The sequence below is a fragment of the Nanorana parkeri genome, unplaced genomic scaffold (genome assembly GCF_000935625.1).
Source record: "Nanorana parkeri isolate BGI_ZX_2015 unplaced genomic scaffold, ASM93562v1 scaffold1981, whole genome shotgun sequence".
In the NCBI taxonomy this organism is placed as follows: domain Eukaryota; kingdom Metazoa; phylum Chordata; class Amphibia; order Anura; family Dicroglossidae; genus Nanorana; species Nanorana parkeri.
The window spans coordinates 82226-104072 of NW_017308249.1; the positions used below are offsets into that span (position 1 = coordinate 82226).

At 43.9% G+C, this 21847-nt stretch overlaps 1 protein-coding gene across 1 annotated transcript in view; it reads right to left on the bottom strand.

The window, feature by feature from the left end:
- The window catches only part of LOC108800287 (neural cell adhesion molecule L1-like), a 219567-nt gene that overhangs the window by 62153 nt on the left and 135567 nt on the right, over window positions 1-21847 (bottom strand). Inside the window, 3 exon segments of the mRNA XM_018572262.1 lie at window positions 6660-6732; window positions 15041-15172; window positions 19616-19766. Coding sequence (XP_018427764.1) covers window positions 6660-6732; window positions 15041-15172; window positions 19616-19766 — 356 coding nt within the window.

Consider the following 21847-nt stretch of genomic DNA (forward strand, 5'->3'; position numbering starts at 1 on the left):
AAAATGATATTTTCTAAATTATACATTATAAGACAGTAGTTAGAAATATAGGGATGTCCAAAATCAGTCGGACTGAGGGGTGGGCAACACAGCAACAAGGGCTACCAAACACACAGAACAAAAACCAACAGGTCAACAGAGGCAGCTCTACAGAGCCACCTAAAGAACTTTTAACAAAAGTCAGCATCAGCAGAGGCCTAAAGGTCCACCTGGTAAAACTTAACCAATGTGTGAACAGAAGACCAGGTGGCAGTCTTGCAAATCAAAGAAACTGAAGCCAGATGGTGAAAAGCCCAAGAAGCACTAAGTGATCTAATTTAATGGGCTTTTACAGGGAAAGGAGGAACCTTGCCGTTCAGGACATAAGTCTGAGCATCAAGTGGTCAAATCCACCTGTCAATAGTGGAACGAGAGACAGGTTGTCCCTTGTGGGGACCCTCAGGAACAACGAAGAAAGAGTCATACTGTCAAAAAGAGACTGTAGCCAAAAGATAGCCTGAAACACACATACAACATCCAAACAATGGACAGGGGGGCTCCTTAGGATGTTTTGGAGCAGGTCAGAGATGGAAGAACAATGTCCAGGTTAAGGTAGAAAGAAGAAACCACCTTGGGAAGCAAAGAAGGCTTGGGCCTCAAAGCAACCTTGTCTTTGTGTAGCAGGTTTACAGGTTAAAGGAGAACTATGGGGTTAGGGCTTTCCCCCATAGTTCTCCTAAGGGTAACGGGAGGACACAAACTAGCGTCCTCCCGGCACCCAAAGCTCAGTATACCACGAGCTACAGCTCGCGGTATACTGAGACGCCGCAGCTGAAAAGGATCCCGACAATTATGTCTGGATCCAGCCAGCTGCGTGAGTGACAGCTGGCTCTGCATATCTAGAGGCAGAGCCAGCTGTACCCGTCCCCTCCCCCGTCCGTTCCGCCAGTCAGTGCTGGAGAATCGAACAGGGGAGGGGGGAATCCAGTCACTCCCCTGTCACGGCTCTCTGCCGTGACAGGATCGAGAAGTGAGCGAACACCGGTATCTGTTCGCTCACTTCCCGATCTACTGAGCCGATCTGTGAAACTTTCATTGTCACAGGTCGGCTAGAACTATGCGGATGAGTGACATTTTTTTTAAATTGTTTTCACACTTCCCAGGCACGTTTCATGATCCTATGGTTATCAAGTATTGAGAGATAGTAGTTGGGTGTCCTGGCTAGTTTCTTCCCCTCCGTGGCCCCCGGCATAGACGTCTTCTGGTTTGCCACCCCTTGTTTTCTTGTAGTAGGCCTTGGTTGAGTGTGCGAATCAGTTTGCCCAATCAATATCAGGATAGTTGAAATCTCCTATAATTATAACACTACCTTGCTTCCCCGACAGTTCTATCTGTAAGATGAGCTGAATCTTCTCCTTTTATGTTTGGGGGGTCTGTAGCATATATCCACCAATAATTTCCATTCATTTTTATCTCCAGCCATAAGGATTCTGCACTTTCACCAATCCTGTAAGTGATGTAATCACGCACATTTACTTCCATATCTTTCGGATGTACATGCATACCCCTCCCCCTCTTCTTCCTTCTCTATGCCTCCAAAAGACATACGAGTCATTTAACCAGATTTCCAATATTCTCACAAAGTCATAATCCTCCTCAAGCAATAGATGTTCTAGTTCTTTAATTTTGCCCACTAGACTTCTAGCATTTGTGAACATACATTTTTCATTTTTAGCTTTTAGAATTGTCTTATTGCTCACTATTCGACTGCTTATTTGCATCAGCCAGACTTTCTGCATTGGACTTGGATAATGTTATCTGTGATCTCTTTTTCTCCTATTTCCCCAACATTTATGCAATGTGACCTTTTTGATCCCTGCTCACTGCCCCGTATAATCATTTTTGATCACTCCCCTCCCCAAAATCTAGTTTAAAGTTCTTCCAACCTACCTATTCCAGCAGAGCTGCACCTTTCCCCTTTAAGGTCTAGTCCATCCCTAATGTAGAGTCAGTAACTGACTTAAAAGTCAGCCCAGTTCTCCATGAGCTCCAAACCACTCTTACATCAGTTTCTCAGCCACCTCTTTCACTCCCTTAGCTCCTGCTGCCACTCTGGTGTGGATTGTGGCAAAGGAAGTATTTCAGAGAATACTACCTTGGAATTCCTTTTCTTTAGTGTATCACCTAAGTCCTTAAAATCTTTGTTAAGGATGCTCCATCTTCATCATTTATACCATGTGTACCATGACATCTGGATCCTTCCCAGACCCACTCAACAATCTGCAATCTGCAATGCCGAACCCAAGCACCCTGTAAACAACATACTGTTCAGAGATCACGCTCTTTATGACAGCTTACCCTGTATGTCCTTCTAATTATAGAATCCCCTACCAGCAGAATTTGCCTTTCTTTCCATACTGGAGCAGTCACTACACCTGGCAGCTAGAGGAAATATTCTGCTCCAGCAAAGCTACCCCTGAACTAATATCCCCAAAAGCATGCAATCGGGCATACTTATTGGAATGTAACAATTCAAGACTAGAATCTCTAACACTTTTAGCCGTACCCCATCTTCTGACTGTTATTCAGCTACCCATCTCTGGATCCTGCCTGTCTGTACTAACGCTCCCCCAGGACCTGATGGGTGAGGTCCAAACTTCTCTCCATGTTCTTAATGCTCCTCAGTTTCACCAGTTGTTTTATATTTAGAATCTTGGCTTCCAAACAAACAACTTGCATACATCTTTCACCACGGTATTTGTCCTCGAACAGTTGCTCAAGGAGCACATACATGTAGCTGGATGTGCCTGGTTTGCATTACCACTTACAGTGGTTATGTAACTAATTTCCTAATGGGGATGCACATTTGTTTTGGTTTTTGTTTTGTTGTTTGCTTTTAGTAATGTGTTGATTATATGCTCACCTTTTTCTTTGGATCCTAGACCAGCCTTCTTAGAGTTGCCAGCTGGTCTCCAGGCTCTCAATTTTCACAGCACCTTTCACAGTGCCCCTCAGTTATGTCTGTGTCCAACAGTTTGTACACTCCCAGTAGTTCTAACGGTACCCAATATTAGTACAGTGACTGGCCGTTATCAGCGCACCTAATAATATTACGGTACCTGTCAGTTGTCCCAGTACCTAATAACTGCTACAGTGCCCATCAGTTATCCCAGTAATGCAGTGCCCAGCAGTTTTTGCAGTGTTGCCCAGCAGTTATGCACGTACTGCAGTGCCCAACAGTTTTCCCACTAATGCCATGCCCAGCAGTTATTACTGTAATGCGGGGCCCAGCACTTGTCACCATAATGCAATGCCCAGCAATTGTCCCGTAATGCAGGTTGTCTAGATAACCTACTATACGGATGCCTTGAGAACAAAGCAGAGCTAGTACAGGGATAGCACTTAGGTGAAGACCCGAGGCACAACAAACAAGTCGAAAGGAATGACAACAAAATGGAAACGTTGTGCGCCTACAGCAAAACAAAGTGTTGATGTGCCAGGAAGATGGGGATTTGCATAAAAAGCATCCATCGATCCATCCATCTATTGAGGCAAGGAAATCTTTGTGTTTAAGGGAAGCAATAAACGACCTGGCAGATTACATGTGACATGTCTGCACCCAGAGACAGGTGTTAAGAACCTTTAAGTCTAGAATGGGGATTATGCCTCCTTTGACCTTGGGGACTATGAACGAGTTCAAACAGGATCCTTTAAACCTTTCCTTGTCCAGAACAGGGGCTATGCCCCATTGAGAGACGAGTATACTAGGTTTGAACACTAGGTTTTTAGGTCTGTCCTAACAAAGGGTTAAAGACTTAGAACCACTGTATGTTAATAAGAATCAGTTTGTCCCTCCACTTTAGCTTTCAAACTGCTCAGGGTAGTCTGGATTCTGCACAAGGCCTTTATCAAACAACAGCTAAAACAAAAGACATTTTTTAAAATTATTTTTAGGCGTACTGTGTGAATGGGAGCATATAAAGTTAGTGTGAGTGGAAATACAGTTTAAGGCAGGAAATGGGCAGGATCACTACATTTTTTAAAGAACCCTTCCTCCATGGGACATTTGTGGGCAAAAACCCTGGGAAAGACTGAAAGACTGTCTGGGTTAGGCCAGTTGCTCTACTGACTTTAAAAGAGAATGTACAGCAAAGATTTTTGAAGGGTGGTAAATCTTAAGAGAACCCAGGCTAGTGACCTTAAGTGCTGTTGATGCAGACTGTTCTAGGTCAAGGCATGTACACACAGCATCAATAAAGACAAAAATAGTATCCTTCAGTTTAGGAGATAAGGCTGAGGCCCGAGACACCTCCTAGATCATCAAGGACAGATATGAAAGATGTCACATCCTCATCTGAAGGTTCCAAAACAGCTGTAACTAAAGGGAAATTAGAGACTGTGGAGGAAAGGGAGTGGTTGACCACAGGAACCACAAATGTGCAGAGTTGGCTTAGAGTTCTGGGTGGGATGAAATCTCCAGTCCTGAGGTCAGGTGTTGCTGGTGATCAGGTGGATTAGAGCAGCCTTATTAACAGCCCAGACCAGAGCTCAGGGGAGGGTGTGTGGTGTGTACTAGAGGCACATGAGGGCCAAGGCAGGTGGTGTGCGCTGGAGGCACACGAGGGCCGAGGCAGGTGGTGTGTTGAAGCCACACCAGGAACACCCAGGGAGGCTGGAGGACAGTGGCCCTGAGGCTTGAGCAGCAGTGCTGTAAGAAAAAAACTTTAAAGGACTGGGACACTGTGAGTGTGTGGCACAACTGGAAAACCAATATATGTTATGCTGAAGACAAGCTATTTTATGTTGGACTTCCTTAGTTGTCTGAAGAACCCTGTGCGAGTGCTCTGTGAGCTCCCCAACGTCACAACAGATATGGATTACCAGCCACATATTAGACCGTATGGAAATAATTTTGTAGAAAGGGGTATACCAAAAAACCCCTCCCTTCGTTAGCCGTCACGGACATCGACGTCACCGGACTCCTCCCCCTTTCCCTTCGTTAGCCGAAGGAGCCACAAAGGCTGTAGCTGTATATATGTATTAGTATTAGGGATGCACCGATACCATTTTTTCCAGACCAAGTACAAGTACTTGTCCCACTACTCACAGATTCAACTACTGATACATTTTTGTTGAACCTCTATAGGTTGAATTTGATGGACTGTGTCTTTTTTCAACCTGACTAACTATGTAACTATGTTTAGTGTTTTTTTCTAAAACAATACAGACTAATGATTTCAGGACAGTGGTGGAGCATCAGAGCCAGGTCCCAGCTCCAACTGCTGTGACCCTGGTAGTTCTCATGAAAATGCCAAGTATTGGCAAAAATGGCAAGTAAAATCGGTTAAACTTTTCTCAGTAGTGAAAAACATCTATTCTCCAAGGACACTACCAAAAAAACTGAGGCATGCTGGGAGTATTTTTCTTTTTGCTTGCAAGTGTCTAAATCCTCCTGAAGGCAGTAGTATAACCCAGTTGTCTTTGAATCCTGTGTTCCGCAATAAACGAGAAAGAAAAGGTGATTATGTACAAGGGAAAGGTGAAAAATTAAAAGAAACCTGTTGCTTTGCCCTGACTGAACAAAGGACGGCTTTATGATTTGTTCAGACTGATCATTAAACTGATCTGAAATGCCAGTGTGCGATATTCCTTATTATATGTTATGTAAGCTATGTGCTTTTAAAAACACTGGCAGAGCCCTATTGAAATTGTCATAATTTTATCTGTCTGCCACATGTCCATGGCGATCCATTTCGAGGAAAAATGATTGAATACAGCACTGGGCACTGCCATCAGCAGAACTCTCAGCTAAAGTGAACGAAGTCTCTGCTGAAATTAGCTTCCACAATACAGAGGCAAAGCAGGTCACATATTCCAATAATTCAATGTTATTGTAATGTGACCAGGAATAGGAGCACTGCTTCTTTTTTTATAGAAGTCAGACAAGTTAATACAGAACTATTTTAATACCACTACTCCCTCTACCATACCTTCTTTACTACCTTCCTTATTTTATTTTAAATCAGACCTAAAATATGAATTTACATATGTTTAGTGCTGGAGAAGGTAATAGCAATGCATATTCAGCCCAATGTAGTTCCAGCAATAGCACCTTCCAGAAATAATTAGAATCGAATTCCAGCCATTCTAGACAATAGGTGGTATGTGAGGTTTTGTATTCTTCTTTTATGTTTATAAATGTTTATATATGAACACATACACCCCTTAAAAACCTGGCAGATGTGCTAACCTTACATGAAAAGCTTTTTTTGTCCCCATTAGAGAGAATTCCCCGCACTAAATTCACCAGAACAGGACATTTTTCCAACAGTGTAACAAAAGGCGATGGAGGAAAACTCTCATATATACGGTTTTAGCCCTTTTCCTCTCTATGCAAAAATAGAAAAAAAACTTTTTGGCTAGAATTTCACCTTAATAAAAAAAGTAATGGGTTACCCCTTTAAATGTAATCCAATGTAGTAACTGTCAGCCACACACCTGGAGGTCTGGCCCCAGTGAAATCACCATCCATCAATGTAGGCATATTTCACTGTACACTCTGTGCTAATGAATGTGAGATTTTTTAGGATTAGGTGACAAAGTTCTAGAATATCCTGTGAAGAATTCTTATTTCTATATTTTTTAGAATGCAAGGTTTTAAGGTGTATTCGGTTTTCTACCTGTATTCCCCAAATGTTTCATCCTTCATTGGTCTTGCTTCAGAATCCACCTGAGTATCTTCTTTGTCTTTCACTGTTTGGACAGAGTAGGTAGGCGTTTAGTATATAAAATAAAAAGGTAATTTAAAAATTACAAGCTAATCAAAATTAAAAATAAATCCATCAATGAATAGGTACACTGCACACAGATTCGGTTTTATTTATCCAGGCATTGCTGAAGGGCGCTAGTCCACGGCACTAACATTTGCTGGCAATTGGGTGTTTTTGAGAATCCTTTTTTACCAACATTAAAACATGTAGAAGAGGATCCCCAAACACAGCTACTAAGGGCTTCTTGCTGTCATCCTCAAAAAGAAAATCTTCTACATCAGGGCCCATTCTCACTTCTCTGTTCCTGTGTTGTGTTCGGCATTAACATTTATTTTAATGGGCTGCCAACACACAGGACTGGACCAAAAAAATGGAAATACAGCGCATTTTTTTTTTGTAATCCGATTTTTATTAGTTTTCAGAAATTACAGTACAATTCAACAAACAAACAAAAAACAGAGAAAAAAAACAAGTATACTAGTTGGAATTAACCAGCAGGAAGTAACAATACAAGGAAAGGGGATAAGGAGCCCGAATTCCCCATCAGAATACAACTTAGGAGAAACATCACAGCCGCTTGCAAACCCTTTCACACCAACTGGGTACACGACACATGTGATTAATCAGGTGATGTCCAGGCTGGTTACATAGGTTACAATGAAGATACACAGCGGGTCGAACCTCCAGCCCTGAGCTGAGGGCCCCCCCTCACAAGTGCACTAGGAGTAGGGATGAGGGACCATCAGATCAGGTCGCCCCCAAAACGAGTCACTAAGTCAGGTGGCAAGCCACAGTAGAGCACCTGCGGGGGGCTCGATCTGAGTGTAGCATTCTGCCTTGGAGGATCCATATCGGGAAGAGGGTTAGAGTAGTGAAAAGGCAAGGAAAGCCAGGTGGGTAGACGAGCTGGGAATAAGAAAAGGTGGGTAGTAAAAGGGTGTAGTAAAAGCGTAGCAGATAAGTACTTAGGAAGATCCCACCCCTGCCATGGGACCCTCACCCCTCCGTAGGCCAGTAGATCAAGAGGAGACAGCCTCCACAAAGGTAGCTGATCCCCTAAAGGTGTACCAGAGAGACCAGGTGTGCACATGAGGTTCTCCAGGTCCGCTATGTGGTCCATCTCTACCGCCCATTCAGCCAGAGTGGGTACCACCGGCGTACGCCAATGGCGCGGGATGACTGTCCTGGCAGCTGTAAAAAAGTGTCGCAGGAGGCCCCTTTTCGCAGTTTTCATAGACCCGGGGAGCATCGAAAGCAGCAGGATCTCAGGGTCGTTAGCAATTGTAATTCACGTCATTCTGAGATAGGCCCCCAGCACCCCTCGCCAGAACTCCTGAATCAGGGGACAGCTCCACCAGATGTGAGTCATGTGACCCAGGGACCCATTACAGCGCCGCAAGAGTCCGGGGTGGCAGGGTACATGCGGTGGAGAGTCGCCGGACACCTATACCATCTGCTCAAGATTTTCAAGTTCTTCTCGTGGGCTTTACTGGCAATAGAAAGAGAATACGTGAGCGCGAATGAACGATCCCAATCAGCCACCGGTAAAGTGGTCTCCAACTCCCTCTCCCACATCCGGGTGTAATCTGGCAAACCGGGGGAAATCATGGTGGAGACGATAGAGTAGATGAGGGAGACTGTGTGTGTCGGGGGTGATGAGGCCAGGAGAAGGGAGTCAAAAGCTGTGGGTTCTGTCAGGAAGCAGTCTGGGGTGGAGAAAGATTCTACGAAGGATCGGAACTGACGCTCAGCCAACCAGATGCCACCGAACGCACCCACAGGAGTGGGCGAGACCGGAGCTTGAGCGTCCAGAGCCGAGGCCAAGCGACGGTGGGTGACTCTATCCCAACGACCCAGGGAGGGTCCAGTCAGCGCTGGAGGGAAAGCCGGGTTACCAAAGAGAGGAGTCATCGGACCCAAGTACGAGGAAACCCCCAGGAGCGTGATATATCGATCCCATATCTTCAGGGTGTGAGAGGTCAGGAGAGGAAGAGTAGCGGAAGCAGGTCTGGAGCCAGGTTGTATCCAGGGTAGTGCCAATAAATCGGGAGACGTAAGAGACTCCTCCAGACAGACCCATTGTTTGTCCCCGGCGTGGTGGAACCAATCTACTATGCGAACCAACACCGCCGAGGCATGATAGAGGAAGATATCAGGGGCGCTAGCACCCCCTCTGCATTTTGGCAGAGCCAGGGTTTTATAGCCAAGCCGAGGGCGGGAGGATCCCCAGATGAAGCTTGTGAAGGCCTGTTGGATTTGTCTCAAGTATACTGTGGGGAGGGCAATGGGTAGCGTCTGGAAGAGATATAAGAACTTGGGGACAATATCCATCTTGAGCACATTAATCCGTCCCAGCCAGGATAGGAATTTACGGTCGTACGAGGCCAGGGCACCAGTCACTCCTGCCAACAAGGGGCGGAAGTTCAGGGCATAGAGGTCAGCCAGGTTCCTGGGAAGGTGGACACCCAAGTATTTCAAGGAAATAGGGCAAATACGGAAGGAGAAGTTGCTCTCAAGGAGGCGGAGATCCTCCATTTTCAGAGAGACATTGAGGATCTCTGATTTAGAGACGTTAACCCGGAAATTGCTCAAAGCACCGAACCTCTTGAATTCCTGCAGAATAGTAGGCCTAGCGACATGGGGCTGTGTGACATAGAGTAGTAGTAGTACTGAAAACGACCAAACTCATCTGCCCTGTGATCCAGGATCACTGCTGGTAGGGATTTGTGGAGTGCGATGGAGACCCCCCGCGACTTTTGAATTGCGTTGGTGCTATGGTACCAGGGGGTGTAGTACCTATTGGCACATGAGGGAGCGTGGTTAGTCTGGAAATGTGTTTCCTGGAATAGGACAATGTGCACTTGTGTCTTATGCATATGCTACAGGATCTGTCCCCGTTTGGAGGGAACATTAAGGCCCCTAGCGTTATAGGTGCATAGGCGGAGCTCCGCAGAGGAAACTACAGGTGGGGCAATGGCAGGGGTCGCAATATAGGAGAGAGGTAGAACAACTAGAGGAGGCTCAGAGACCGTAGAAAGGACAGAGGTCCCCGAGGGCAGACCCGGAAAGACAGGGGGGTAGAAAGAAGGGTGGGGGAATAGCAGGCGGGGAAAGAGGGAGGGAGGGGACCGAGGAAAGAGGTAGAAAAGGTATTAAATGAGACAAAAAATAAGAAACCAAAAAGGGCAGCCTAAACCGCTACACAAATAACAGTCGTCTAGCAAATGCTAGATAACAACAGTCTCCAATGGGAGACGTATCACCTACGTGGGGAGAGGTGGTCAAAAATGAAGGAATGAGGTGCCTACCGGGGCCTTAGTATAAAATAACATGTTTAACAGCAACACAGTTCAATACCCAATAAGGTCGGGTATCTCTTTAGATCCAGCTTATGTGTAAATTCCGGCTATGAGGCAGGAGGCCATTCTCCACGTGCTGCTCCCCCCGCCCGCTACATAGCCGCGAAGGACAGTAACATCAGAAACCGCAGGACAGTAAGTACATCATGTCCACAGAGCAAAATAAAACAAAAAGGAGAAAACAGCGCCAAATGCATTGCACAACCATGAACACCCCTGAGACAGCGGAAGGCCCCCAGGGGCGCCACTGGCCCAGGAGGCGAGCCAAGAAACCTCATCCACCGTCGAGCAACCCGAGGGTATCCGGTAAACCCCAGGGCCAACCAGAGTCCCCCCCAGCGACCACCAGCCCCATAGGGGCATAGAAGGGGCCAAGGGGAACCGGTCCATCCCATAGAACACCCCCGTGCAGCCGCTCCACGGAAGGGCCTACGAGAAAAGAGTTCAGGCATAACAGTAAAATACAACAAAGGGTCAAGGCAATGAATTAGGCAATCAGGCACAGTGCATACAACCGAACCGTCTGTGGACTAGCGCTCAGGGAGCAGGGAGTCAGCTCTCATTTGTGGACGGATTGGCCGGCAGCGGGAGACCCCGGCCCCTGCGAGACGAACGTGAACGGGCCCTCCGATGGCGTTGAGGCAGAACCGTGTTGGACCGGGGATCTTGTCCAGCAAAGGGAAGGTCAAGCCAGTCCGGGACCTGGATCGGATCCGTTTCCAGGAAGCCAAAGAGCTCGGGCAGTTGGTTTGGTGTGCGTAGATGGAAGGAGTCGGAGCCCTTGCGTATCAGGATGCTGAAAGGGTGGCCCCAGCGATAGGTTGCTCCCGTTTGGCGGATGACATCCAACAGAGGCCTCACCGACCTGCGCATAGCCAAGGTCAAACGTGAAAGGTCAGGCAGAAGTTGTATGGAAGCGCCGTCGAAGTCAATAGGACCTGTTCTTCATGCAGAGCGAAGAATTTCTTCCTTGATGGCATAAAAGTGCACCTGGCATAATATGTCCCTGGCACGTTTGGTGGGTCCCTGGGCAGCACCGGACACTCGGTGGACTCTGTCCAGCTCTATGAATTCAGCGGGGGGTTTCCCTAGGGCCATGTTAAGGATGGCAGTGACCGTGGCCTGTAGATTAGGATCCTGGGTCCCCTCTGGGATGCCCCGCAGGCGGATGTTGTTGCAACGGCTGCGGTTTTCCACGTCTTCCACCCTGAGTTGTAATTGCTGTAGATGGGTGCGTTGGGACCCCTGGGCCGCCTCCAGTGCCCCTATGCGGGTATCATGCAAAGTCACAGAGGTCGAACGGCCAGATATGTTAGTGTCGGCTGCAGTGACCCTCTGGCGGAGTTCCCGTACCTCACCCCTCAGAGCCCCCTCCAAGCGCAAGGCCCACGTGTCAAAGTCAGCCCGGAAGGCTGCAAGCAAATCATGTACCTCTCCTGACTCTGAAAGGTCCGGTGCAGAGAGGTCCTCTGGTGTTGGTGGATCCAGGGCCGTAGGAGATGCTGGCTGCAGTATAGTGGGCACATGTGAGGCCGGCGGATCCCGCACTTTCAGTCCTGCAGGCAGTGGATCGGGGGTGATGTGCAGACGGCGGGTCCAGTTTCCCCCGGGAGATGCTGGCTGCAATGCGTTAGGCACGGGAGAGGTCGGGGGGTCCAGCGGTCTCAGTCCCGCGGGCCGTGGATCAGAGGTACTGCGCAGGCGAGGCTGCGGCCTTCTTTTGCTGGGCGATCTTCGGCGCCATGTCGTGGCCGGCCGGAAAGTCCGTGATACTCGAGCGGCGGCTGAAATAGGATGATATGTTCCGGGACCAGCCTCAGGTGGGTTCTGGCTGCCGGACATAAAGCGGGGGTAAAGAAAAGTGCTGGCAATCGAGCTGTATGGTGCCCCGGTTCAGCAGAGCACTCAGCAGCACGTCTTCATCCCTCCATGGTCGGCCACGGCCCCAATACAGCGCATTTTGATGCAGCGCACCACAACTATGGTTGTGCATTACCGTACAATGTGGTACGCTTTACCTACAATGGGCCGACAACATGGATATGCAACATTTTATTCCGATACAGAGAACCACAACCCAGGGCACTGTATTACTGTACGTTGTGGTGTGTTGCTACCACAACGGGCTTCCAACACACAGGAATAGACTAACAAATTCAGCATTTTTTTTGTATGCAGCACACCACAACCTACGGTAGTGTATTACTGTACTTTGTGGTGCACAGAGTTCAAGAAGCAGACCCATGCACTTCTCCCGCGAGTAAACATCCAAAAACTGTCAGGAGTACTCATAATAAGCTATATTCAGCGCATTTGCAGTTGTATTTCTTGTACAGCACTAGCAGTTACTTTGTTGATTCTTTTTGATTTTAGAATTGATCTATAGGCTAGAATTAAGAAAGTTATTATGTATGGTTTCCAAAAAGAAATGAATAACGCTTTCAGAGACTGTGGGTATAGTTTGCTGGATTGTTGTGGGCTAGGTTTAATTTTGGAGCTTTAAAATGGAAACAAATGTCCTGAGTATCTGAATCTAAACTTTTACTAATATCTGCATGTAAATGTAAAATAATACTTTTATAAATGGAATTTATAATTTTTGTGTACATTTGTGTAATATTTTTTATAATGTTTGTGTACATTTCTTCAGTTCTCCCAAGGGTAAGGCCAGTGACACCTGCTATTTATAGGTTTCATTGTTTTACTTGTCAGCCTTTAATTGTTAGTTTTATCACACAAGTTAAAATTAACTAGAATTATATAAAACATATTGTTTTGTAGGTCTTAAGCTAGATTTTAAATATCTCATGTTTAAATTCCTCCAGCCACAAAACAGCGTGGGTGGATGAAACTCCACCGCTGGCTATTGTATTCAGGTTAGATGCAACACCCATCGATGCCTAAATACTACGGATGCACAGATACCAAGTACCACACTTGGTACAAGTACAGATACTTTTCAGCTACTAGACAGCTACTAGACTAGAGAAAAAAGCAAAAGGTAGGAAGCAGCTGTCATTTTTTAGGAGTATTGGCTACAGGGCTCCTGGTATCTGTGCATCCCTAGTATTTAGGCATCCATGGGTGTTGCATCTAACCTGAATACAATAGCCAGCGGTGGAGTTTCATCCATCCATGCTGTTTTGTGGACGGAGGAATTTAAACATGAGAAATTTAAAATCTAACCAACCAACAACAATTCTGGCTCCTATAGACTGGCTGTGTGGTACACAAATTAGTCCTGTCAATTTAAGAAGGTGCTCCTAACGACAATTTATAATGTATATAAAAGACAACTGTCCACAGAATCTCTTTGTTCCATTCAAACCTCACCACCATGGACAAGACCAAAGAGCTGTCAAAGGACATTAGGGACAAGATTGTAGGCCTGCACAAAGCTGGAATGGGCTACAAGACTCTCAGCAAGAAGCTTGGTGAGAAGGAAACAACTGTTGGAGCGATTATTCGCAAATGGAAGGAATATATAATAACGATCAATCACCCTCGTTCTGGAGCTCAATGCAAGATTTTGCCTCATGGGCTGAGGATGATCATGAGAAAAGTGAGGGATCAGCCCAGAACTACACGGGAGGAGCTTGTGAATGCTCTCAAGGCAGTTGAGACCACAGTCCCCAAACAAACCATTGGTAACACAATACACCGCCATGGATTGAGATCCTGCAGTGCCCGCAAGGTCCCCCTCCTCAAGAAGACACATGTACAGGTCCGTCTGAAGTTTGCCAATGAACATCTAAATTATTCAGAGAAGGATTGGGAGAAAGTGCTGCGGTCAGATGAGACCAAAATTGAGCTCTTTGGCATTAACTCGACTCGCCATGTTTGGAGGAAGAAAAATGCTGACTATGACCCTAAGAACACCATCCCTACAGTCAAGCACGGAGGTGGAAACATTATGCTTTGGGGCTGTTTCGCTGCTAAAGGTACAGGCCGACTTTGCCGCATTGAGGGGCCAATGGACGGGGCCATGTATTGTAAAATCTTGGATGAGAACCTCCTTCCCTTAGCCAGAACACTGAAGATGGGTCGTGGATGGGTCTTTTAGCATGACAATGACCCAAAACATAAAGCAACAAAGCAGTGGCTCAGGAAGAAGCACATTGAGTGGCCTAGCCAGTCTCAAGACTTTAATCCTATAGAAAATGTATGGAGGGAGCTGAAACTTCGAGTTGCCAAGTGACAGCCAAGAAACCTTAAGGATTTAGAGAAGATCTGTAAAGAAGAGTGGAACAAAATCCCTCCTGAGATGTGTGCAAACCTGGTAACCAACTACAAGAAACATCTTACCTCTGTGCATGCCAACAAGGGTTTGTCCACCAAGTACTAAGTCATGTTTTGCTTGGGGATCAAATACTTATTTTACTAGAGAGAGATTATTAGGGATGCATCTATACCATTTTTCCACACCAAGAACAAGTACAGATACTTGTCCTCACAGATATCAATTACTGATACCATTTTGTTTATTGCTATGTGACAGTTTTTCTAAAACAATACAGACTAATGATTTCAGGACAGTGGTGGAGTGCCAGGGCCCAGACACAGCTGCAACTTCTGCAACCCTGGTAGTTCTTGTGGAAATGTAAGTATCGGCACTGGTATCTGTGCATCCCTACTGAATACCCAAACAGTGACTGCATCTGGTAGAATACAGTACACCTGGATCCCTGCATTCATTTATCATCGTTTATTTATATAGGGTCAACACAGTCTGTAGTATTTAGCATATGTTACAATAGTGGTACCTCTAGGATCTATTGTTTGAGATCATATTGTTTGAAATATGGTGCATGTTATTATTATTCTTTAAGATATCTATTACCACCAAAAATTAATTTTTGCGGGAAGGTTGTATAGTGAAAGTGAAACAGTTTAGAGCAGCGAAATAAGTTTAAAGGACGAATTGTGTCTTACCTGAGTATTTTCCCCCTTTGCTGCGTTTGATGAAGCACAGGATGAGAAGGATAAGCAGGAGCAGTCCAATAGCACTCATAAGCCCAATAAACCAGCCCTCTGTAGCGAATCCTTTCTGAGTAACACCAACAGCTGTAAAAGCAAATAAAGTGACAGATATTCAGCAACGAGAAAGTGATACTTTTTCTTTATTTTTGTAGCAATTAGTAATTAGCGGCCTTCATTGCTAGAACCAATTACAAATATCTATTACAGTTGTAAGCAAAAATAATTCAATTTGTTAAATAGTGAAGGACAAATATGGCCTATATGCTTGTCAAGAAAATGTTCTACATGGCCTGATCACACCATCTCCAGATCATCTTAAGATCAGAATTTTTTTTATCTGCACCAAAAAAGCATACACATTCCAATGGTTTTAAATAAGGTTTGTTCACACCATTGCATTCGGTTCCAGAGCTTTACAGCAAGTACAGCATGCTGCTTTTTATTCTCTGGAATGCACAAAAAACGCATGCAAACATGTAAATGTACTAGAATGGGCAAAACCAACTTGAGAAAAAAACATATCGGAATGCATCAGAAACATGCATAAACGTGTTTGCAGAAACGCATCCAGATCTGGTCTGGGGATGGTGTGAACAAGCATTAAAACCTATAACTAGTTAAACAAAACACCCTTGCTGTGGGTCTATGGGTCTCATGTCAAGGGTTAGCTACTCATTTTTGCCTGGGGGACCATTGTAATGCTGGGGTGGGAACTGTAGAAAGACCAACCTGTGTGTGTCTTAGGGGTGGGATCTCACTGGGGAAAGGCCATTGTGCGTGCTGGAGGTGTGATGACACTGCTGGAGAATGCGCTTTTCAGCTGAATTAACCCCTTCATGACTGAGCTAGTTTTCAGGTTCTGTTCATAAATGACTGACACACTTTTTACATTTTTGCTGTGTGATTCTTCCACGGCAGTAATATACTTTCTTACTAAATGTACCCACACATATTATATATAGTTTTTTAGAGGACAGATAGGGCTATATAATTATATCACATATGTGTACCTAACCCCTTTTGGTTTTGATAATTATTATTTTTTTTGAATTTTTTTATATTGATTGATTATAGTATAAAAAATATATGTATATATAATTTTTATTTTCCTAATTTTGTTTTACACTTTATTTTAATTTTTTTACACTTTGTAAAAAAAATTAATATAAGCCTGATATAACAGTGTACGTGGCCAGTCATATAGGCACAAAGTGCCGGGACGTACACTGTACGTCTCCCGTCACGAAGGGGTTAAAGACAAAATGCAGAATTTCCCAGTGACAAATCACAAAGTAAAAGTAGAATGTAATTATTAACCATCTGTGGGCCACCAAATGCCGGTGTGCTGGCACAATGTTCTGGGAGGATGTACCTGTACGTCCTCCTATGAACACCTTTGTGCACATGGCCACGGCAGCTGCTCCCGCTGTCATTAGACCAAAAAGACTATCTCTGTGTCCTGTGATCTCTGTGATTGGTTATAAAAGCAATCACATGGCAAACATTGGGAGCAGTGGCTGGCCCTCCCCTTCCTCTTACATCAGAGGCAGGGGAGAGAAAAATAAGCAATTAATGGAGTCAAAAACGAGCAGGGTAGCACCACTGCAAGGGTTAATAATATTTTTCCTGGCCTTTTTATTTAAATAGCACTAAAAGAAAGCTTTATTTGTCCCAAAAAAGATATACATTAATTCCAGATACATTAATTTTGTTACAGTGTTACGTGATGGAGGAATTCTTAGACAAATCTGCACAGTGCTAAAAACTGAAAAAAATGGGCAGGTAATGAAGGGGGGTGTAACATGCCAGTCCTGAAGTGGTTAAGGAAGAATGAAACGTTTGGAGATAGAAGTTTGCCAAAACTTACCTGAGGAAGCCAAAATCCTTTTGGGAGAATGTGCTGTGGACAGACGAAACAAAATGACAGCTTTTTGGTAAAGCCCATCATTCTACTGTTTTCAGAAAAAGAAAACAGTCAAACATGGTGGAGGTTCACTGATGTTTTGGGGTTGCTTTGCTGCTTCAGGCACTGGATGTCTTGACTGTGTGCATAGCATTGGGAAATCTGAACACTACCAAAGAATTCTGGGGTGCAATGTAGGGCCCAGCATCAGAAAGTTGGGTCTCTGTCAGAGGTCATGGGTCTTACAGCAGGACAATGACCCAAAGCATACGTCAAAAAGCACCCAGAAATGGTTTCAAAACACTGGAGAGTACTGGACAGGCCAGCAATGAGTCCAGATCTGAACCTCATAGAGCATCTGTGGAGAGATCTCAAAACAGCAGTTGGGAAAAAGAACCCTTCCAATCTGAGAGACCTGGAGCAGTTGGTGAAAGAAGAGTGGTCCAAAATTCCTGTAGAGAGGTGTAAGAAACTCATTGATGGGTACAGGAAGGAATCGATTTCAGTTTTTTTTTCTTCCAAGGGCTGTGCTACCAAATATTAATTGAGGGGGGCAATAATTTTGTCCAGTCCATTTTTCGAGTTTTGCGTGGAATGTATCAGATTTGGCTTTTTTCTCTCAACTTTTTTGTGTCATACCAATACAAATAAAAGAAATAAACATAAGAATGCCAAAACATTTGTAATTGCAACAATTTTACAATTACAATTTTGGTACATTATCTGACAGAAATGCAGGGGTGCCAATATTTTTAGCCATGACTGTATATATATTTTTAATTTGTATTAGTTCTTTTTAGTTAAAACTTTGGGGAAAAACAATATGCAATGCATTCAGAAACTATTTAGACCCCCTTCACTTTTTTCAATTTTGTTATGTTGCAGCCTGGTACTACACTTGTTTACAGCATTAATCTGCCCTCAGTACCCCATATTGACAAAGTGAAAACAGAATTTTAGAAATGTCTGTAAATGTATTAAAAAGAAAAAAACTGAAATATAACACTTGCAATTTAGCTCAGGTGCCTCCCATTTCTCTTGATTGTTGCTGAGATGTTTCTACACCTTAATTGGAGTCCACCTCTAGTAAATTAAATTGATTGGACATGATTTGGAAAGGCACACACTTCTCTATAGAAGGCCTCACAGCTGGCAATGCATACTGCATCAGAGCAAAAGCCATAAGGTCAAAGTAACTGCCTGCAGAGCTCAAGGACAGGATTATTGCAAGACACAGATCTAGGGAAGGCTACAAAAAAATTCTGCTGCACTGAAGGTTCCCAAGAGCATAGTGGTCTCCATAATTCTCAAATGGAAGACATTTGGCACAACCAGGACTCTTCCAAGAGCTGGTCGTACGGCCAAACTGAGCAATCAGGGGAGAAGAGCCTTAGTAAGAGAGGTGACCAAGAACCTGATTGTCACTCTGACTGAGCTCCAGATATTCTGTGTGGATATGGGACAAAGTTCCAGAAGGGAAACCATGATTGCAGCCCTCCACTTATCTGGCCTTTATGGCCGAGCTGCTAGTTGGAAGCCTCTCATCAGTGCAAAACACATGAAAGCCTGCTTGGAGTTTGCAAAAAAGCACATGAATGACTCTCAGACTGAGGAACAAGATGATCTGGTCTGATGAAACAAAGATTGAACTGTTTGGCCTCAATTCTAAACATTATGTCTGGAGGAAATCAGACACCGCTCACCACCTGCCCAATACCATATCAACAGTGATGCATGGTGGTGGCAGCATCAAGCTTTGGGGGTGTTCTTCAGTAGCAAGGACTGAGAGACTGGTTGAGGGAAAGCGGAATGGCGCAAGTACAGAGATATCCTCAATGAAAACCTGTTCCACAGCACTCAGGACCTCAGACTGGGCCGAAGCTTCACCTTCCAACATGACAACGATCCTAAGCACACAGCCAAGACAACACAGGAGTGGCTTAGGGACAACTCTGTGAATGTCCTAGACTGGCCCAGCCAGAGCCCTGACTTGAACTCTATTGAACATCTCGTGGAGAGACTTGAAAATGGCTGTCCATCGACGGTCCCCATCCAACCTGACTGAGCTTGAGAGGATTTGCAAAGAAGAATGGCAGAAAATCCCACAATCCAGGTGTGTAAAGCTTGTTGTGTCATACGCAAAAAGACTCAAGGCTGTAATTGCTGCCAAAGGTGCTTCAATAAAGTACTGAGTAAAGGGTCTAAATACTTAAGCACATGTGATATTTCAGTTTTTTTCTTTTTAATAAATTCACAGACATTTTTAAAATTCTGTTTTCACGTTGTCATTATGGGGTACGGAGTGTAGATTAATGAGAAAAAAAAGAATTGAAACAACTGAAAAAAATAAAAAGTGAAGGGGGTCTAAATACTTTCTGTATCTTTCTGCACTGTATAATACATTAGAGTAACTCAGAAAAGCAGAAACCTGCAGAATCTAGAAATCTCTGGAAAGAAAAGCTCTGGGACTCAAAGGAATACAGTGTATAAAAAAACTCAGGGACTAGTGTGGTGAAACAGTCCTGCTCCTACATAACTAGAACCAAAACATACTGCACAAATATTATTTTATCTTTATAGGACAGATATATAAGTGGTCAACTTAAGAAAAGTCCATATCTCACCTATAGGTGAAGTCTGCACTTCATTCTTCCAGATCTCCTCAAAGCCACTGTAGTTTAAGGCCATTAAACGGATGTGATAAGTCTTCCCTGATTGCAGTTCATGCAACTTGTACTCTGCATCTGATGCATTGACAACACCATGGAGCTGCCACTGGTCATCTGGGTATGGGATGAATAATAGTATCAGTAAAAGCTCTTAAGCTAGAAAAGCATTTTCAATAAAGAAATAATTAGAGTTAAAAAAATCTAGAAAACTGGCCTATTTGTGTACCTATACAAAAAGAAAACCCATTTGAGGCAGCCTAGACCAACATGTAAAAGAAAGCAAGCTGATATCAATAAAATATACCAGTAATTTGTATTTCTTTGAGATTTAAACAGTAAAATTTCCCAACAAGTTTGTGTCTTTGCGCCCCTCATGGTCACAATTAGTCATGTAAATTAGTCATTAGGCATCTGAACCCTTCCGTATTTTACTACTTTAAATTATAAAGTATCTACTGGGCAAGAGTGATGGCATGTTGTGGCCTGATAATAGTTGAAACAATTTGAACTGAAATATCTAGTAGGAAGATGTTGCTAGATTTTGATATATGCATGTAATTCAGATTGCAAGCTATTAGACAAATTTAAGTAACAGTTTTGGGTGAAACTGGCTTAATCTAGAAAACTATGAAGTAGTATTAATAAAGACAGTTTAGTGATGTTACATTTAAGTTCACTTTCATACAGTAGTGCATCTGCCATATGGCAAAGTGAGAATCCTACAAGACTGGGTTCACATATCTGCAGATCTTTTTCTCTACTGTGCACACATTAAAACGCATTGAGGTAAGGCAACCCATTTATTTTAAATTGGCTGTCGATGCATTACAGCAAAACGAAATATAGACTGTAGAAATGTCAGTTCACAACAACACAGTACAGATGGTTAATTGTTTACTGCAGCGTGGGGTGCGTTGTAGATGTGCAGTGGGGGTGATGATAAAACACAAGCATTAAAAAAATATACTATCATGTGCCGAGCTCTAAAGATAGTGAATAAATCATAAATGGTGAAAGGAACAATGTGACATAACATATTCATTCGTCAGTGACAGGAATAATATTGAAACATATCAAACTCTGTGGGGTTGATTTACTAACCTTATAAACATGCCACAAACAAGTATACAACTCTGTAGTGTGTTCCCTCCCAGCATGATCTATTGGTGGAATCTAGACACCTTTGTAGTGTGTACACACCCAGCAAGTGTGTTGTGCAAAGCCCTGCATGAATTGCAAGGTGATGTTGTCTAAATTAGCTCTACATTGTGTTGCTTGCGTTGATGAATGCAGGAATGTAAATGCATGAGCTAACCATTTTTGTCTAAACTGTGAAGCAGCATTATATATGCATCATGTGCATTATTTTTCCATATATGGCATTAGTGGAAATATGCTTTTAGAGACTTTTTGGTTGATAAATACGTTTTGATGTGTAAAAATCACACGCACCTAGTGCGTGCGTGTGTTTAGGTTCGTAAATCACCCCCTGTATATTTAAACTCTGTTTAAAATATTCAATTTTATTGGACGATACGCGCTATGTTTTTGCGTTTGTCTCTTTTTGGATGGACTCCATTTATGTGCATCTGCAATGATTGAATTTGGAGCTAGCTTTTAAATGGTGTCCCTCCAAGCAAAGAAGGGAACAGCGTTTAACCCCTTCGTGACGGAGACGTACAGTGTACGTCCCGTCACAAAGTGGCTATATGACTGGCCACGTACACTGTACGTGCCGAGTTATATTAGCCTCTGTAATGCTGGTAACTGCTGATTCTCAGCAGTTCCAGTCATTAATGAATGCCTCACTATTGAGGCATTCATTAATGAAATAGTTAAGCTTTTTTAAAAGCTTCTTTCTTTCATTAATGAAAGAATGAAGCCTTTACATTCAGATACGGGTTCGCTAAATAGCGATCCCGTATCTGACAGCTGAAGATAGCAGAGAGGTAGTAGTGACTCACCTCTCTGCTATTCCTTTTGACAGCTGGAGAGCCTGGCCCGATGTTAAATGATACATTTCAACCACTAGATACAAAATGTATCTCTTGAGTGAAATGTATCAGTTTTGATCGTCTAGGAACGATCAAAGACCTTTAGTGAGATCTGATTCTGACATGCTGTAAGGATCAGTCTCTAAAGTTATTATTAGCTGTTCCTAAGCTTGGAGCAGCCTGATAATAACTA